A 19,090-nucleotide genomic window follows, 5' to 3' on the forward strand; every position below is an offset into this window, starting at 1 on the left:
CAATGCTCAGTTGCGTTCTGGGCCAAAAGTGTCATGAATTATGTATGTCCTGTACGATCCAGTATGGCACCTATATATGACTGCTCTAGTAGACATTGTAACCTCGTAGTCACAAGTCATGAATATTCGTCTATCACATAGCATTCAGCCCCTACATATATTTCAGTTATGTTAAAATAGATCAATATAATTGAAGATACCATATCATTAGATGGAAAGGTTGAGCCACCAAGTCCGAGCATATAAGCAAGTGCGCGGCTTTAGCTTCAACCCCGACCGAGAACTATATACAATCGAAATGCAACATGACACGGTACAGAATAGGAATCCAAGAAGTCAAATCTATGTGGTGCAACCAAGGCACCAAGACAATTTCAAAAAAAAAAAGAAAAGCATCCAAGTCTAGTGCTCATTTACTGAGTGAGACCGAGACCTTCGCCGCCAACCTTGTGGTAAGGTGGCTGAGCGCCAAGAGCCTTCTGAGCATCGAAGCGCCAGATACCGCCAGTCTTATCAGTCTCGAAAGCGAGATCGGCCACTTTAGCGAGACGCTGGATCTGGGGGTCGTCGGCACCCTCATCGATACGGTTGAAGAAACGGCGCACCCACTCGCGGCCCTCCTCCTTCTCAATGCGGCGCTGTTCGCGCTGAGCAGTCTCAATGCGCGACTTGTAACCAGACACGGCATCCATGTCTCCCTTCTGGATGTTGGCGGCCACGTCGCTCCAGGCACGTCGGCTCTCGTACAGATCCTGCTGCTCGAGGGGAGCCAGGGCCAGCGGGGTGACGGGGTTCTCCTTGGAGTTCCAGGTGTCGATCACGTCCTTGGTGCGGGCATCCTTGATAGAGAACTTGCCCGACCATTGGCCATCTACCGTGTAAAGGGGGTTCTTCTCGCCCTCACTCTCCTTGAACAGACTCGCGCTGAAGGTGTTCTTCTTGCCGCTCAGCCAGCCTTTGCCGGAATAATCGATCTTGGCGACATAGCCGGTGCTGCTGACAATCTTGGTTGACTTCTCCAGTTCGACGAAGGGTGAGCCGTAGATCAACGATTCGATGTGCAGGCTGGGTAGCGTGATCAGGTATTGCTCCTTCTCGTTGGATCCGGTTGGGGTGAGTGTGTATAGCGCATGGCCGATCTGCTTTACAAGGATGGTGCTAGAGAAAGAGGCCTTCTGCGCGTTATATCCTTGCAGCTGTGGTTGTATTGTCAGTTATTGGCATCTCCCAAGTACTTGATATAATTTTGGTTTACTTACCTCAACTCCGTTCTGTTCATTTCGGATCGCATAGGCTGTGGCAGGAGGGTGGTGGCTGTGGTTTAATCAGTGGGTTGTAGTTCTACACAGAAACAGCCTCACATACCTGACTTGTTCACTGACCAAGACAGTCTCCCCTACTTCCGCATCACCAGCCCATTTACCAATGAACAGCTCTCCCAAAAAAGGATTCAAAGGCTTCTTCTCACTGCCGAGCTTCTCACTGCGGCTGCAGTATTGCTGGTGCAATGTGCTGAGGAACCACTTGAGAACCAGGAGAGCACGCTTCGCGGGATCGGCCTCCTTAGCCGGTGCCACGAATAAGGCAGGGTGTTCGGCCCAGTAGGCGGAGTACTCGGTGAGGGATGTAGTAGAGAGGATGAAAGGTGGAGCAGTCAACGAGGATAGATCACCGTTAAAGGAGGCGATGGACTAGAAATTTGTTAGCCTAGTATACTCAAGCAGATAAGGTTGCCTGCCTTTAGGAAACTTGTCCATGAGCCCTTGCTATTAGGAGGGACCTGGCTCTGAGGGGACATATTTAATAAGAATGAAATAGTCAAATTGGACTCGAAATCTCCAAGATAAACGCACGAGATGTGGGGGAGGTGGAGGGACGAAGTTGGTCGTTGGCGGTCAGAGGATAACGTCATGGGCGGGAAAGCAGATGAACAGCCACCGGACAATCAGATTGGGTAGTTTTCTTTCTCCTTTCCCCTTTAGAAAGCCATTGATGATCAGATGCACATACTGACCTTTGTTCAACCCAGATTTTTTCCAACATACTTTTTATTGGAAGATCCAACATCTCTCAAGGCCAGTGCTAGGCCATAAGATGGGAGATTGGACCTGAAAACAGCCAAGTTTCATCCAGGGCATATAATTTTTTCTTTCTAATTTAACAGTTTCAGTCAGGTACGTTATGATTCATTTTCCATACGAACCAACCATACTAGAAATCTCCCCCAGACTATGTACCCTCGGTCCTAAATAAGTAGAACCGGATTCTTTTCCGCCCCTCTGCCCTACTCGGCAGACCCTTCCGGTCTTCTCCCCGAATCACATTGGCTCTTCGCCTCTAGGTTAGGCAGGATGGACCCCAAAAAGACCGATAGCAAGCCCTCTGCTCCGGGCTGACCTCTAAAACGCTACGTCGGAGACAATCCGCCGATCCTCCCCAAGATGATAGGGAAAAAATAGCATTCAGATTTCTCTCTGTGACTCACGTTTCCATTCTGGGATGTACTTTATTGTTCTTGACTTGCTTAAGCTCAATCCATTTACTTCTATATCTTCACTTTCAGCTGCAATCGCAATTGAGGACATTCTCGTGCATCTCATATACCCGATGAGCATGACCTCGGAAAGAAGCCGAATTTGAAAAACAATTGCGGAGATTTTCTTTTATCTTGCATTTGCACCACGAGAGACAGGCACTTGAGTTATCTCGAGCTAGCAGGCACTAGCTTTTGCGAAAATATTCCCGCCATGTCTCCAACTACCTCAAAAGCGTCTAGCGAGGAGAGACGGTCTCAGTCATGGGCGAATGAAACCGAAATCCAGAGATCTCAATCCCGGCGTTCCCAACGAGACGGAGTCAATAGTCTTGATCACGTCCGGAGCCACGTTTCACACCATGACATGCCTGTCAATGATGACTTCCAGGAGGTTGATGCGGAGCAATATCTACGCTTTTCACCAGCCCGCAAAGTCATCATCGTTGGTGTGCTGTCATTTTGCTCTTTCCTGGCACCTATCTCCTCCACATCTATATTAGCCGCTATACCTGAAGTGGCAAAAACCTATAACACTACGGGAAGTGTGATAAACGCGAGCAATGCGCTATATATGGCATTCATGGGTATTGCGGCTCCCTTCTGGGGGCCTTTTAGTCAGGTCTGGGGACGCCGTCCGGTGGGTAACGAGAAGAAGTTCATACTGAAGTAACAAGCTGATTGGTGGTAGGTCTTTCTCGTGAGCGCATTTTTATTCTTTGCGTTTAGCATCGGCACGGCTCTAGCACCCAACCTTCCAGCATATTATATTTTCCGTGTCTTGACCGCATTTCAAGGAACATCTTTCTTGGTTGTTGGTAGCTCGGCCTTGGGTGATGTATACGAGCCCCGAGCACGGGCAACAGCATTGGGGTGGTTTTTGTCAGGAACCCTAATTGGGCCAGCCTTTGGTCCATTCATTGGCGTATGTGTATTACAACTGCTCTATAAATCTTACGACGAGACAATTAGCTGACCTACAAGTACAGGGCGTGATCGTCACCTTCCGGTCATGGAGAGTGATTTTCTGGCTCCAGGCTGCTCTTGGGGGCAGCAGTACCCTTCTTGTCTTCTTCTTCTTCCCCGAGACCTACCCGCATCTGACCAAGGGAGACATGGCCGACAAGACGATATGGCAAAATTCCAAATATCTTTGGCACCGGATCTCTCCTCTCCAAGTTGCTACTATGCTGTTTAAGTATCCCAATCTTTTCTGCACGGGTCTCGCTGCCGGCGCTCTCGTCTGGAACCAGTACTCCCTCTTGACTCCAATTCGATACGTACTCAACCCACGCTTCCACCTCACCAGCCCTATCCAGACGGGTCTGTTCTACATCGCGCCAGGCTGTGGGTATCTTATTGGCACATTCATGGGTGGAAGGTGGGCGGACCATACAGTGAAGAAATGGATCCGTAAGCGGGGTGGGGTCCGAGTTCCCGAAGACAGACTGAAGTCTTGTCTGATATTTTTGGGTGTTGTTATCCCCGGTTGTATCTTGGTCTACGGCTGGACGGTCGACAAGGCTGTTGGTGGAATTCCGGTGCCCGTTCTTGCGATGTTCTTCCAGGGAGTGGCGCAGTTGTTCTGCTTCCCTAGTCTCAACACCTACAGCCTGGATGTCATGCAGTCTAGTGGTCGGAGTGCCGAAGTCGTTGCTGGTAGCTATCTGTCACGGTACGTGTTCGGTGCTCTGGGGTCTGGACTTGTTCTTCCAGCGGTAGAGGCTATGGGGGTAGGGTGGTTTAGTACCATCAGCGCCCTATTTTTGGTTGTCTCTGGGGGTTGCGTATGGCTCACGACCATTTTTGGCGATCAATGGCGGGATAAGGTCGAGAAGAAGAACCATCGTAAGGCTGAAAAGAGGACCGAACAGATACAGCAGGAAACCGCGAAGGTTGAGACTTGAACTTTCATTGCTTAGGATATCCATGCAAGACTTAATGATAGAATGTGTTGTGATCAAAACAGAGACCAGACAATAACAACTTAAGCGTTCCCAAGATACAAACGCTTACTCCCTCAGCAAAGTGCTGATATTCTCGTTTTCCACCTCGGGAAAATCTTTGATACGAACAGGTTGCTTCCCATGTGCGATATCATCTGGATCTAGACCACTCTCTGCCACGACACGGTCCATCTTGCGTTGCTCCGTGAATTTCCGACAGTCCTCACGGCCCTTTTTGATGTCTACAAAGCAGATGGTGATCATGGCCGCGGCGCAGATGGCAAACAAGAATGGGAAACCCATCCAGCTGTTGTGAGTATTGTTTATGATGGCTTGAATAACATTAGGACCGATGATTGAAGACTATTGAGGTTAGTGAAATCAACAAAATGCAGCACCAAACATAGCCGACTTACGGCACGATTAGTTATCCCAAAAAGCGCGAAGAACATGTTATCATAGCCGCGTGGCATCAACTCGCTGATCATCGTTTGGGCGTACTGTCATAATGTTAGAAATAATATGGGCAGGAATCATGCTAGAGAGCATTCAAGGTTCTACCTACCGCATAGTACGGAGCCTGGAAAAGTCCGAAAACGACATTGTAGAAGTAAAACTCCCACTACCTACCTGTTAGCTTTAAACTCTTAGTTAGGGCTTGCTACATACCCTATTGTGATACCCGATGCGGTGGGTCCATAGTCCTAGCATGCCCCAAAACGGGATGAGGACGGTGAAGAAATTAGTGAACAAAAACATGGTCTTCGTCTTAAACTTGAAATACCGCTGTATATACCAAAAGCCGAATGTTGAGGTGATTGAGCAGGCAGCTTGAGTAATGCCGAGATATGTGATCTGCAAGAATGAAAATGAAACAGAGTCGTTTTGGATGATGCTGACAAGTGTACCTATTGATGTTAGTGGGTTCTCTTGTCTACATCTATGGACATTTCGAGTCTGATTTGCAGCAAGAAAAAGGGAAAGCACCCACCAGTAGTGTTCAGGCCATCGGCAAGAAGGAAATAGGCGAAAAAGTACAGAAATGTCTGTGGAAGCGACCTGATTTCTCGAATGGCTAGCCAGATCTGCTTGAACCCAATGGTGGAGTAGCTTGACCCTTTTGGTATCTTCGGGCCTGGCCTTTTCTGCTGGAAAATAAACCACCAGATGCCAAGAATAACCCAATCTGGAGAAGGTCAGATAGTACGACTATTAGGTGGATTGCCCACCTACATGAATTAGTAAGGCAGAGTGCCAAATTATTCGAGAAACTGTTGTTTTGAAGTGGAAGTAGGACGCTCAGATTAAGTACGAGCGTGAGTAGGTATCCAATGTTGCTGTGTGCAGTTGAAATGTTGCTGTTATTGTCAGCGGCATATTAAATAAAAAGTAGAAATGACCGCACTCACCTGATATGATTTCTTTCCAGCGATTCTATAGCATCGTATTCCTCCTGGTCAATTTTACCTTCTCTGAGATCCTCTTCTCTGGCTTTCCGCACATGCGGGGTATACCGTGCAAGACGGGGGAACACAGCAGCATAGAATACCAGAGTTGCGCCGTAGGCAATGTATGCCACAACATACAATCCCATTGCGGTTGGCCATTGGCTTGGATTTCGTATGGACATCATACCATACTGCAGTGCCCAACAAACCACCGTCAATGCTAGAAGAAGCCATCGGCCGAATGTTCCATAGTCCGCAGCACTTCCTAGCCAGACGAATATCACCGTCATGAAAGTAAAGCAAAGGCCATTGGCAATAAGGACCACTGAAGATACTGATCTCGTACCCCCTGCCCATGGAACTACACATGCTGATGAATCGGTACAGGCTTTGGGCGGATTCGAGCCAGGTTGATGTCCGGCGCCATTCAAGGCCCACTGGAAGCTTCATGGGAATTAGTCGGGAAATTCCAGTGTTTTATTGTACTTACAGGGCTTGACTGTACGATCCCGGACCAACACCGTTATCGCCATTGTAATAGAGGTAATATGACCAAAGCTCTTTCCTAGTGGTGGTTGGCTGCTCATATGAATCCTCATCAACGCCGAAGAGCCGTTCATATTCCTCCAAGGTGGGATGTGGCTGTGAGGTCAAGTTCACATCAACTGTCGCACCATCTTTCGCAATATCTTCGTGGATTTCAACCATGTTGGTATAAGTTGGGCGAGATATATATATTCACAACATACATTGTCCCTTGCGAGTGGGGCTATCTTGAACCTCCGCTTTAGGAAGTGGGGCCTCAGTAGATGTCAGCACGGGCATAGTTAATTATGTAATGCTCAGTTACCAAAAAGCGGCAGGAGCTGAGCACTAAAATGGAAGGGGGGTCGATTGTCAGACGGCAATTGTATTGATGTTCCGGTCACATTTCTTAAGATTACTTGCTCACTAGATCCTAAGAGGTGAAGCTGACATGTTCAGATCCATTAAGTGGACCCGGGCAGATCAACTCCGATCCCCTTTCAACGTCACCCCGTTCTGAACCATTGACTTGCAATCCATGAACTATTTCTAGAAGCCAATAAAAGTCAAAGTCATGGCTTCCTCCGACCTTCAAAAGCAGGTTGGCCAGGTACATGAGCCATGAAATCCCTCTTTTTGTGCTCCGCTGACGATCGCAGCTCTTCGCGGTGGGGTTCTATGGCTGCACCCCAAGTCCCGAAATCAAGACTTTGATCCATGACTACCACGTTGGAGGCATCGTTCTATTCTCGCGTAATTTTGAGAATGCAGAGCAGCTTCAGGTTCGATATCCGAGACTATTTTGTATTTGATTGACTTGACTAATGTTCTGTAGGCCTTGACACTGGCTTTGCAGAATGAGGCTAAATTGGCTGGACACAAGCGACCGCTGTTGATCGGAATTGATCAAGAAAATGGACTGGTTACTCGCATTTCTCCTCCGATCGCTGCTCAGGTCCCAGGGCCTATGGCACTGGGCGCTACACATGATCCGGAGTGTGCATACAGTGCGGGGAAAGCCACCGGGGAAACTCTCAAATTCTTCGGAATTAACATGAACTATGCACCGGTCTGTGATATTAATTCGGAGCCTTTGAACCCTGTTATAGGTGTACGCAGCCCTGGCGATGATCCTGAATTTGTGGGCCGGTTTGCGAGTGCGACTGCCCGGGGTTTGCGGGAACAGAATATTGTTCCCAGCGTAAAGCATTTTCCAGGTCATGGAGACACAGCTGTTGACTCGCATTTTGGACTACCAGTCATTCCTAAAACAAGGGATCAGCTAGAGCGTTGCGAGTTGATTCCCTTTAGGCGGGCTGTGGCCGAAGGAATCGAGACCGTCATGACTGCTCATATCTCGCTACCCTGTATCGATCTCACACGGCCTGCGACACTTTCCCCGGATGTTATGGGAATTTTGCGCAATGACATGGCCTACGATGGTATGATAATCACCGACTGCCTGGAGATGAATGGAATCCGCTCCACATACGGTACAGAGGAAGGTTCGGTGCTAGCGTTGCGCGCTGGTAGCGATAGCATCATGATCTGTCACACCTTTGATGTGCAAGTTGCTTCGATCAAGAGAGTTTGTGAAGCAATAAATTCTGGCACAATCGACCAATCACGGCTAGCGGACGCTTGTCGCCATGTTGCTACGGTGAAGGACAAGTTTTTGGACTGGGACGCCGCACTTCGGCAATCCAGTCTCGCAGACCTGAGCTCACTCAACAATAGAATTGCCGAGACAACTATGGATATATATTCTCGGTCAACCACACTCGTGCGTGACAAAAATGGTGTTCTTCCCCTGTCAAAGAATTCAATCATCATGTTCCTCTTCCCCGGAGACAAGACCCCGGTCGGTGGTGCTGTTGACGGCGAAGGAACCCAGACGCCAGGGGTCTACCCGTCCAACAGATATCTTGATATCCTGCGGCAGCACAACAATTCCATTGCTGAGATCAGATACGGATCGACCAATCTGACTTTTGAGCAATGGCAGGCCCTTGAAGTCGCCGATGCGGTAATCTTCACCTCACTCAATGCAAAAGAGTCGCCATACCAGGAGTCACTAGGTCTGGAACTTGCTAAGCGTATTAAGTCATTGGTGCATATTGCTGCCTGTAACCCCTATGACTTCCTTGATGTTCCCAGTGTCAAGACTTATATTACCACATACGAGCCGACTATCGAGGCATTTTCTGTGGCTGCTGATATCATATTTGGAGGACTGGTTCCGACAGGCGCTCTTCCCGTGGGACCGAATGCCGTGACCAAGACATCGGCGGTAGTATCACCATTTGATGCACAAAGAGATCTGGATGAGGTGATCGAAGTCTGGGCCGCTGCTCTCCCGACCTACCTCGTTCCAGCTGAAAGCTTGCGGGCTCTAATAGTGGGCCCGAATGGCCACCATTTCATCGCGCGCATTGGATCGCAGCTAGTAGGCTTCTGTCTTGCTTACATAAATGCCCACGGTGCACCGGAAACCGTGCATATCGCAGTTCTTGCCGTGTCACCAAAGTACCAACACCAAGGCGTTGGAACTACTCTGTTAGGAGAAACAAGAGCGTACTTCCGGGCAACATTTGGCCTCAACAATGTGAAGCTGGGAAGCTCGTTCCCCCGCTTCTGGCCCGGAATTCCCCAGGACCTGCCAGAAACAGTGCAACATTTTTTCACCCACCGTGGTTTCCGACTCAGCCCTCCCAGTGCCCGGTCGGTTGACTTGTACCAAGATATTCGGAACTTCCAGTCGCCAGAAAAGTATATCACCCGTGCCCGGGAACGAGGCTTCCGATTCGCGCCATTAAAACCCGAAGATTACGAGGCCTGTCTAGTTGGCCAGAGAAAGAACTTCTCTCATAACAGGGTAAGACCCCCGTACTGTCATGCTTATACTTTTCTAAAATCTGGACTAATGTGTTATAAAGAGCTGGGTGGAGGCGTACGTCGCATTACATCCCGACAAGTATCCTGACAGTGTGATGACAGCGTTTGATTCCCAAGGCCAGCAGGTCGGCTGGACGTTAATGCTCGGTCCATCGGATGCTCTGGATAAGTCTTGGGCATTCCCCCAAACCTGTGGGCCGAAAACAGGGTTGATCGGTGCGGTGGGAATTGATGAGTCCCACCGCAAGTATGGGATTGGGTTGGCTTTGATCTGCCACGCTATTGAAAACATGAAACAACGAGGCCTGGAAGGTGTCTTTGTAGACTGGGTTGCACTCGATGGGTGGTATGAGCAGGTTGGTTTCAAGACCTGGCGAAGCTACAGGCCGGGAGAGCTTTGAGGATTTCATTGGTATTACATCCTTGTTTATTCTTAACAGTCTGGCTCCGATTATTATAGGTGCTGATTTAAATAATCCGGACCTTTAGAATAGTATCAATTTACTTAGATGAAAGACCAAATGAACCTTATGATATTGCTGCCGAGAGGTTGCCCTGTTACCCTGGCGATGTATTTTTGTCCTGTCACTAGAAACCCACAATAAGAATTATACTTGAGAAGACCACTGAAAAGTCTTCACAAGGCCTGTATATACATACCTAAGCTAGTACCATATACAATCTCACCATCCGGTCACTGCTATTGGGTATCCACGGGCATGTACGTAGGGATTGCTAAGACTAGCACGACAGAAACGAACCAGATCGACGGGGAGCAGTTTCCGCTTTGGTCAACGGCAATGCAGCATCAGGTCCGGGGAAGTGGATTTGAGGCTATCTACCTACATATGCCGGTGTACGTACTATGTATGCGTGGGATTCAAACGCTATATCTACATGATCCAATATAAGTTCATCAACATGATTGGGCATTAAAGTTTTCCAAGGCTTTAAGCTTGTTTGGCATTTGCCTGTTTTGTTTAGTCTCATTGATAGCAAAACTGCTGGTTTACCACTTACCATTTCGGGTAGTTCTAGTTCTGACTGCCTTGAGGCATCAATATCAAGATCAAATTCGTATATCAAGGACACTCTTAGCATGCAAATTTAACTGTTTATTATCCATCTCTTCTATTTCATGAACACTCGTCCATCTGTTTGATTCATTTTGATCTTCAAGATGCGGGATCACAATACCATCCTGGAGGGCTCCGGCAATGAGTCCCTTGGCGTCCGAGATCCTGGATTCTTCAATTTTCCGGTGTGCGGGTCTGCTCAAGACATATTTGACTCTATGGCATTTTTTGAAGACTACCCCTGGCGCAACGGCTTCCCATACCATGTCGGGTAAATTCTTTAGTAAGTTGCATCATTGTCTTTCATCAGGGAGTAGCTAGGTTAACAGTTCTAGACGTTCCGGATGAGGGGAATCCCGAAAACACCGCTACCATATATGCTAGGTTCGACCAAAACAATAACCTTTCTGAAAATGTGATCCCTGCTTGCAAGATCACAGCAACATGGCCTTGCAGCTGACCTAATCTCATATTCGAGGATAGCTGTCTCAGGGAGACTCGTCCCCAGAACGAAGAACAAATGTTCAAGGTGTGCTGCTCGGATGAAATCAATACAGATTCTGTCACCAATCCATATTATGGTGTATTCAATTGATCAAGGAGGCCACTTGGCTCACCGCCACGTTTGGTAAAGAGCCAGGGATGTAAGCTCTAGATCTTCGAAGGATGGCCGCACAGCCTTAGTGACATCTCCCCCGGGAAACTAGTTAGTCAAGCAATCAAGTCAATTCATTGGGGTCCCTAGAAGCGTGCTATTACATGCATATCTCTATTTTACCTTATAAACTACCTAATATTACTCCTATTTTATAATAGGTTCTAATCCCAACTATAAGCTCGTTCCTCAACGTATGTAGCATGATAATCAACCACCGTCCTAGAACATTGCATTTTGACTCTCTTTGATTAAGCTTTTACGCCCTGTACAAGGATATAGGAACTATCGATTCCTACGGGCTGAAAGTGCTACTGTTACTTCGCTTTGTTTTGTCCAAAGCAACACTAGCATCAAGAAAAAGCAATTCGCCTAGTTTATCCTGATCCGATGTTTGCTTCCAAAGACTGGAAAATTATATCTTTACCTCCATTCTGGTTTATGCTTTGCCCCTTACAGGGGACATAGGCCTTTCCCGGATGCATTGACCACGTGAATCCTGCGGCGGTTTAAGAGTACGTGGTAGAGAGGTGTCCAGGCACCCGCAAGGGCCCTTTCTGAAACACGCTGCAACCACTGGGGGACGTTGGCTCGGCTGGATTTCATGATTCACCGCTTGGGTCTTTTTCGAAGTAATGCCTGCGCAACTGAGCTTGACATATAGTCACAGAGATTCATAGAAAGGCAGAATCGTCGCGTATATGGCCAATTTCCTGCCAACAAAAGCTCACAGGATCAATGTTCTCAGCCTAGCGCAGGATCTGGAATGAGGCATAGTACGAGGACTGGACGCTTGGTCCCCAATACTACCATGCTATCCTCGCCAAGAGCTAGTTCATGACTTGTCTCATTGACAAGGGGCACTCTGCGCCTGACATACCAACTAATTTTGAATAGGCAGGGCAAGCCGAAAGCGGAGAAACAGTAATCAAAAGGATGTGATTTCAGGATCTGGCAAATTGTTAGTGTCATGACTTGCATGGGGCGTTGAGAAGTTACAAAAGCATCTCTAAATATTTCCCTCAAGGGATAAACGAATCGGGACAGAAAGCTGTCGATCCCCACATGGCCCACGAGATTTGCGTAACACCCCAGACACGGGCCGCTCGAGCCTCTGAAAGCCACATGTCGCCGGAGACGGTCACAATTCCGGTCCACGTTCCTATGATAAGTGATGATGCGATCATCTTTCAATATCCCGATTTGGTTGGATCAGCATTTGGCCAAGGCACGTTCTAGGGATGATGATTCTCGTAGTTTAACTTGGCAAGATCATCATTTGGAATCGTCGGGTCTTGGGTTACATGGTCTAGGGCCTCTAACGCTCATTGCGTTCTTAAGATAAAGGTAACTCGCGTGGGCTTCGGGACCGGAAGACAAGCAAAAACCGGGATCGAGTAGAGGAAAGTGATATCCGATATTCCCCCCGGATTTTTATGCCGGTCTCCGAGGGCAATTCGTCCCCGAAGACCTAAAGGTTGTATTTAGCTGTTCCCGAGTGTGCACTGGCGCTAGCTAAGCAAATAGGGCCCCGCAATTTGGCCCTAGTTCGAGTTCTTATTTCTCTTACTAAATTCGGGAAAGGGTTTAGTTTTAGATGTCAATTACTATCTTTTCTACAATCAAGAGAATATAAGTCTCAATGCGGTTTCCAAAGGATAAATGATATCTTGGCCACGTGAAGCTCTGTGCATTCGCCGGAAACAGGCATGAACGGCAAGGATGACCGCGACTTAAGCCTAGCTTGGCGCCAGTGAACTGGCACTGAGCCATATGGAATTATTTTCGTCATTCTAGCCCCTAGCCACGATTACCATAGCGCAGTTTGTTGAATGTGGCGCTAGCCAGATATCAGTATCGCGATCCTGATATTTTGTGATTATAACTTTCCATATGTAAATCGCAACGGAATCGCGGTAAGATTTTATTACAGATGGAAACAAAGACCGGCATGATTGATAAATCTGGGGTTTAAAGAAAGGGTTCCAGATCGAACCTGGGATCTACCGGGATCCCGGTGAAACATCCTTGTCCAGATGCAGCTGTGCTTAGGCCGAGTCTTGGCCTACAGCCAAGAGTGTTATACTTGTTTCTAGTGGGAATGTAGTAGATCTCTGTAGCATTTCCAAGTCCAAGTCTTATTGTAAGAGTGGAGCAGAATTTCCCCACGGGCAATTCAACGCGGGATCCCCGGATTAGATCCGTTTTGGGAAGTAGATCAGAGGGAACCCTAGAAGTCATGGCAATAACGTGGCTTTTTGCATTTAGTGAGACTTTAACATTTATTTTAGCCAATGAAATGTGCATTTCTTGTCAAACGTAACGACTTGGGAAAAAGAAGAACATAAAAGGGTGCTCACGCCCCCGATGTTAGATAGTTACCATTCACCAACTCTGTTTGTCTCCGCAGTCTCATACTCAAACGAGCGCACTGTGGTGACCAACACTGTCAGCTGGTTCTCCAACTTTTTCTCTTCATCAACCTTTGTCTATTCATTCCCACCATAGGAGTCAGCTACACCCACAACTCTGCTTTTCTTCCTTGGTCTCTCATTAACAGCTTGACCAGGCACTCTTCAAAATGGATAAGGAGGACATCACTCAGATGGACCCTGGCCAACGGTAAGCCTTTTATCCTTCTGGTCAGCTTCATCATGCTCATCTCGATTTCATATAGTTCCAGCGACGATCAAAACAGCGCTGAGAAGGGATACTTTGAGCAAGTTAACCTGAACAACAATTTGTCTGCCAAGTAAGCTTCACTTAGGAAATTTATTTCTCAGGTCATATATCTCCATTTCCTTTCAAGGGACTGACACAGACCAGGATCAAGAATCCTTTGGCCGACTTGACCAAGAACCAGGTGCTCCGCAACGTGGAAGAGTTTGCCGAGGAATACAACGTGGCAGACATCCTACCCCAGTTGAAGAAAGGAGCACTTGTTGCGCGTAACCCTACCGAGTTTGAAACAGTGCCAGACTTGACCGAGCCGGAGCTCACTGCCCTGCGTAACGAGACGCTTCACAAGTGGCGCCAGCCTAAGGCACTTTATTTCACCATCATCCTATGCTCTATTGGTGCAGCCGTGCAGTATGCCATACCCCCACAACGCCTTGGGAACACTCCTAACATCAATACAGAGGATGGGATCAGACTGGATCCAATGGCGCTAACCTGTCGTTCCCTGATGCTTTTGGTATTTCCGATGATCCCAAGAAGAGCCCTCACGCTGATCGAAACCTGTGGCTCGTTGGAATCGTCAATGCTGCTCCCTACATTGCCAGTGCATGCCTTGGATGTTGGCTCTCCGATCCATGCAACCGGATTCTTGGCCGGCGCGGAACAATTTTTATCTCATCTATCTTCTGTGTCCTTACTCCCATTGGTTCCGCAGTGGCCCAGAACTGGGAACAGTTGTTTGTGGTCCGTCTTCTCCTGGGAATTGGAATGGGTCTCAAGGCGTCGACAATTCCAATCTTTTGTGCTGAGAATACTCCTGCTGTTATCCGTGGTGGTCTGGTCATGTCCTGGCAGCTCTGGACCGCTTTTGGTATTTTCCTTGGATTTAGTGCCAACCTTGCTGTCAAAGATACTGGTAAACTATCCTGGCGTCTACAGCTGGGATCCGCCTTTATCCCGGCTATTCCTCTTCTATTCGGCGTTTACTTCTGCCCAGAGTCACCTCGCTGGTACATTCGACGAGGTGAGATGGGCAAGGCATATCGGTCTCTGTGCCGTCTCCGGAACACCCCTTTGCAGGCTGCTCGCGATCTTTACTATATCCATGCTCAGATCAAGATTGAGATGGACCTAATCGGCAAGAGTAACTATGTCACCCGGTTCATTGAGCTCTTCACTATCCCTCGAGTCCGCCGTGCGACTCTTGCCTCATTCGTTGTCATGATTGCCCAGCAGATGTGCGGTATCAACATCGTTGCCTTTTACTCGTCAACTGTCTTCAAGAACGCCGGCGCAAACGATACACAGGCTTTGTTCGCTTCTTGGGGCTTTGGCTTGGTTAACTTCGTGTTCGCCTTCCCTGCTATCTGGACCATCGATACATATGGTCGTCGCACTCTATTGTTGTTCACCTTCCCGCAGATGGCATGGACTTTGCTTGGAGCTGCTTTCTGCTTCTGGACCCCCGAGGGTACAGGTCACCTTGCTTCGATCGCTTTCTTCGTCTTCCTATTCGCTGCATTTTACTCGCCTGGTGAAGGACCCGTACCATTCACATATTCGGCTGAGGTATTCCCTCTTTCTCACCGAGGTATGATTTCACTTTCAGTTTCTCTTTTATGCTTGACAAGGTTTCTAGGGCTAACATTGATATCAGAGGTTGGCATGTCCTGGGCTGTAGCAACCTGCCTCGGATGGGCTGCTGTGCTTTCAATCACGTTCCCCAAGATGCTGAGTGCCATGACCGCCACAGGAGCATTTGGCTTTTACGCGTAAGTATTTCGTCCAACATTTCAAGTTTCTCATCGAAATCTCTAACAAAGGAATATAGTGGCCTCAATGTGACTGCAATGGTCATGATCTTCCTTTGGGTCCCCGAAACCAAGCAGCGCACCCTTGAAGAGCTGGATTATATCTTCGCAGTTCCTACCCGGGTCCACATGAAGTATCAAGTCACCAAAGCACTGCCATATTGGTTCAAGCGGTACATTTTCCGCCAGAAGGTTGAGCTGGAACCTCTCTACCATTTTGACCATATTGCAAATGGTAACGAGGTTGTCACCGTGTCGCAGAAACAAAGTGCCGATGATGTGAAGTTGTAGGTGCCAACTGGTTCCTGGATCCAAGTGCGGTTTTTCTTGCCGTTTTAAAGCTTTTTGAATTTTCTCATAAGTAACACCTATTGAATCAAATGAAGTTTCTCCCCACAAAAATTTCCTTTTTAGGTGTTAGAAGGAAAATTTATTATGTAGAGTCATACTCATCACTATAGAACATCTGAGGGCTCCACAAGGGATAGAATCCATGGTTGGATGATCAGCTGATGTGGGGATAAGTTCGATGGGATTGGCATTTTTCATTAAACAAATGATATTGTCATGGGGGTAAATCACGACTATGAATGACTATAAAGTAGGCATGATGTCCTTAGTTAGGCCATAGGGATTGAAAAAGTGTATCACGTGGGAGTTCGGGGGGGAGGGCAACCCTTATGTTTTGGTCCACTCCCGCCCCTCACCTTTTCCTTTGAGAGCTCAGGTCTACTTCTCTTACTTCACTTCACTTCGAATTTTGAGGTTTTTTGTGCCTTTGAGCCCGGGAACCTCATTGTTGTCTGTTTCGGCCCAATCCCACGGAAATCTATGAACCCCCCTCCGTCATCGTGACCCTTCTTTTTGAACCCCAGAAACAAACACACCAGCAGCTGCAGTGGAGCTCAAGGAACTGCTGTGGGCTGCTGGGTGAATCGAAACCCACTACCTTGACCGCCTCCCACCTGTAGCTTATTCTCTCAACACCCAGGCAGGGGGAAAAAAATAAGAAAGAAGTTCGCCTATCCTCAATTTGCTGTCACTTTTCTTGTGTTTTTGACCGAAGTATTTCTTAGTTGCGGGGCAGATCTGACCCTGCGCCTTCGTTGGACTCTTTCTCCCCACAGTGCAACCTCCATATCCCACCTAACCCTTTCCCACCATGCCCTGCTTCAAAGGGCTTGCCGTGAGCATCCACACGCCCGATGGTCCGATCCCCGAATATTCCATTCAACGCCATTCACGAGCCTCGCGCATAGGTTGCTTTATTCCTGTCCCGCCCCCCAAAATCCCCGAATCTGGGACCGGTAAAGCAGAACAATCAACCTTTGCGATTTCCGTCACTCTCCTGAACCCCGAGCAAGATGTTCCGTACTCGACCCCAAAGCCGACACCGGAATGTCCCTCGCCGAAACCAAAAGTGGTGGGCAAATTGTCCGGTGAGCCAGGTCAAATCCCCGGGGCGGTCGCACCATACCAGGGCTTGACAAACTCGGCAAACGAGACCGTGGCCGCATACATCTACTTTGACGGAAGACAGAAGGAGGAGGTGGCTACATTATTGCGACGAGGAGAAGAGACCTGGGTGAACTCCCGCTGGGTCAGCGTTCCGGATAGCGAAGGCGGGGGAATCGCCGAACGTGAATTTTTGTTCCGCGAGGTCGGCTTGGAGCGCTGGCTCAACGGATTGGACCTGGAAGGCAAGGATGCGGCGGCTAAAATTGAACGCAGACGGCAGAAGTTAGAGAAGCGACGTGCAAAGCGCGCCGCCGAGGAGGATCCGACCGCCATGGAAATGGAGGACAGTCATCCTGCTAGGTCCAAGACTATTATGCGATACGGAAATGATGAGAAGTCCCCTCTCGAGGATGTTTCAGACGACGATCTCTCTTCCGACTCTGACGACGATGATCCAATTCCCGAGACAGCGGGCCAAATTAAGGTTGCTTTGTTCCGAGTTTTGGCATCGGGAGAAATCAAACGGGGAGAGTACTCCCCGCAATTTGATGCTCACGACGATGAAGAGGGTGGTCAGGATAATAGCGGTGGAGGAGACGCCGATGTTGACCATACCACAAGTTTCGCAAAGCCCAAGTCACTCGACCCGAAGACTATCAGTACGCAGACTGTTACTGGTATTGACCCGAGTGATAAACCATACGCTGTCTTCACTTTTATGTACCGTGGTGAACGTTAGTATTTGTCTTTGGATCCCGCTTGATGAGAATGGTTTCTAATTCTAAACGAATACAGGCCAATTGCAGAAGATGGGTATTTTGAAAGATCCCAAAGTGCAAGAGACGCCTGCTGCTACCAAGCGCAAGTCCTTACAAGCCGATTTCGCAAACCTCGGCCCTATCAAACCCGGGGGCTCTGTTGGATTCCTTAATTTCCGGGACACTGAAGCCAAACCGCGAAAGGGCAAGAAGAGCGTTGATGACATGGACAGTGATGACGACGACACCGATAACCCCATACTTGGCAAGGCAGACGACGAAGAAGCCAAAGACGACGATCGGTTCTTGTCTCCAGATGACATTCAACGCCAAGGAGAGCTAGCGGAGAGCCTGCGGAAGATTCGAGTACATACACTTTCAACGTTCTATCAATTCTTTGCTAACAAATTTGCAGCTCAAGCGTCAACACTCCGCGGAACCACCTGGAGGCAGTGTCGGTGACTCTGCCGATACCCCTGCTTCTGGATCTGGATCCACGCCTCCTGCAAACGAGCGCTCAATAACCCCGCCAAAGGCTACTGTACCTGGATCTGCAGGTGGGCTCTCCGAGCCGTCTCAGCCAGCTGCCGAACCAGAAGATGGCCTTTTCGGTAGCCCACTGAAGAAACAGCGGGCGAGTGTCTCGGCTGCAGACGAGAATGCCCTTAGACGCCGGATCGCGGAGTCCGGTAGGATCACTGAAGTTCTGGGCTCTTCCGTTCCAGCGGAATCTACATTCACAAGCCCAAAGTCCTTCGGAGATGGATTCAGTCTTACACCTGACCTTTCTGCTGGACCACCAGCCACCGATGAGGAGTTGTAAGCCTGTCGTGGTTGAAATGAGTTGCTTCTGGGTGGTCCGATCTCAATATCTCATTTGAGCTATTGGGCCTGGTCGGCCACTACCCTTCGCTTCGGAAAGCATGAGTCATTTTTGCTGTGATCCTATGTATGAGGATCTTGCGAGTTGGCAGGATCCTCTTTGTCATTTTCCGGGTCATCTGCATGGCCATATTGCTTTCCTACAATTACGCCGTTATGTCCACTACCAACAATACAAAGAACATGTTGAAGGAGAAATACATTTTCTGTACCCACTAGGGCAGCCTGATAATAAATTTACATTCAGGCATTGTAGATGGAATGAGAGTGAAGACATCGTAGACTATACATTCCAAAGGTTCCGTCTGGCTGCGTTTGTCAAGCATTGGCCCAAGCGGCTTAAAATTCGATAAGCTTCTAAGCCTCTAAAAATCTCCCTAGATATAGGCTAAAAAATATACACATCTCTATTTGAAACTCATCA

General features: G+C 48.4%; 6 protein-coding genes across 6 annotated transcripts; 4 read left to right on the forward strand and 2 right to left on the reverse strand.

Moving 5' to 3' along the window:
* Positions 1 to 413: 413 nt before the first annotated feature.
* On the reverse strand, positions 414 to 2,043 carry PGRI_036790 (OSBP family protein; the record flags this gene model as incomplete). The annotated part of the gene is made up of 4 exons (XM_040791392.1): positions 414 to 1,196; positions 1,260 to 1,314; positions 1,366 to 1,691; positions 2,011 to 2,043. The coding sequence occupies 4 exons, from the start codon at positions 2,041 to 2,043 to the stop codon at positions 414 to 416; spliced, it is 1,197 nt and encodes a 398-aa protein (XP_040645469.1).
* Positions 2,044 to 2,900: 857 nt separating this feature from the next.
* On the forward strand, positions 2,901 to 4,440 carry PGRI_036800 (putative MFS transporter; the record flags this gene model as incomplete). Its single annotated transcript, XM_040791393.1, has 3 exons — positions 2,901 to 3,173; positions 3,225 to 3,458; positions 3,523 to 4,440. The coding sequence occupies 3 exons, from the start codon at positions 2,901 to 2,903 to the stop codon at positions 4,438 to 4,440; spliced, it is 1,425 nt and encodes a 474-aa protein (XP_040645470.1).
* A 105-nt stretch (positions 4,441 to 4,545) lies between these two features.
* PGRI_036810 (uncharacterized protein) lies at positions 4,546 to 6,635 on the reverse strand (the record flags this gene model as incomplete). Its single annotated transcript, XM_040791394.1, has 8 exons — positions 4,546 to 4,842; positions 4,896 to 4,979; positions 5,045 to 5,101; positions 5,149 to 5,387; positions 5,471 to 5,665; positions 5,713 to 5,837; positions 5,889 to 6,371; positions 6,418 to 6,635. 8 exons carry the CDS (start codon positions 6,633 to 6,635, stop codon positions 4,546 to 4,548), a joined length of 1,698 nt encoding a protein of 565 aa, XP_040645471.1.
* A 391-nt stretch (positions 6,636 to 7,026) lies between these two features.
* PGRI_036820 (uncharacterized protein) lies at positions 7,027 to 9,748 on the forward strand (the record flags this gene model as incomplete). The annotated part of the gene is made up of 4 exons (XM_040791395.1): positions 7,027 to 7,062; positions 7,112 to 7,234; positions 7,288 to 9,327; positions 9,389 to 9,748. The coding sequence occupies 4 exons, from the start codon at positions 7,027 to 7,029 to the stop codon at positions 9,746 to 9,748; spliced, it is 2,559 nt and encodes an 852-aa protein (XP_040645472.1).
* Positions 9,749 to 13,659: 3,911 nt separating this feature from the next.
* On the forward strand, positions 13,660 to 15,859 carry PGRI_036830 (Major facilitator superfamily domain, general substrate transporter; the record flags this gene model as incomplete). The annotated part of the gene is made up of 6 exons (XM_040791396.1): positions 13,660 to 13,700; positions 13,756 to 13,830; positions 13,905 to 14,168; positions 14,219 to 15,348; positions 15,415 to 15,529; positions 15,589 to 15,859. 6 exons carry the CDS (start codon positions 13,660 to 13,662, stop codon positions 15,857 to 15,859), a joined length of 1,896 nt encoding a protein of 631 aa, XP_040645473.1.
* An 871-nt stretch (positions 15,860 to 16,730) lies between these two features.
* PGRI_036840 (uncharacterized protein) lies at positions 16,731 to 18,607 on the forward strand (the record flags this gene model as incomplete). Its single annotated transcript, XM_040791397.1, has 3 exons — positions 16,731 to 17,760; positions 17,822 to 18,150; positions 18,200 to 18,607. 3 exons carry the CDS (start codon positions 16,731 to 16,733, stop codon positions 18,605 to 18,607), a joined length of 1,767 nt encoding a protein of 588 aa, XP_040645474.1.
* Positions 18,608 to 19,090: the final 483 nt, after the last annotated feature.

This window comes from Penicillium griseofulvum (genome assembly GCF_001561935.1).
Source record: "Penicillium griseofulvum strain PG3 chromosome Unknown contig_86, whole genome shotgun sequence".
In the NCBI taxonomy this organism is placed as follows: domain Eukaryota; kingdom Fungi; phylum Ascomycota; class Eurotiomycetes; order Eurotiales; family Aspergillaceae; genus Penicillium; species Penicillium griseofulvum.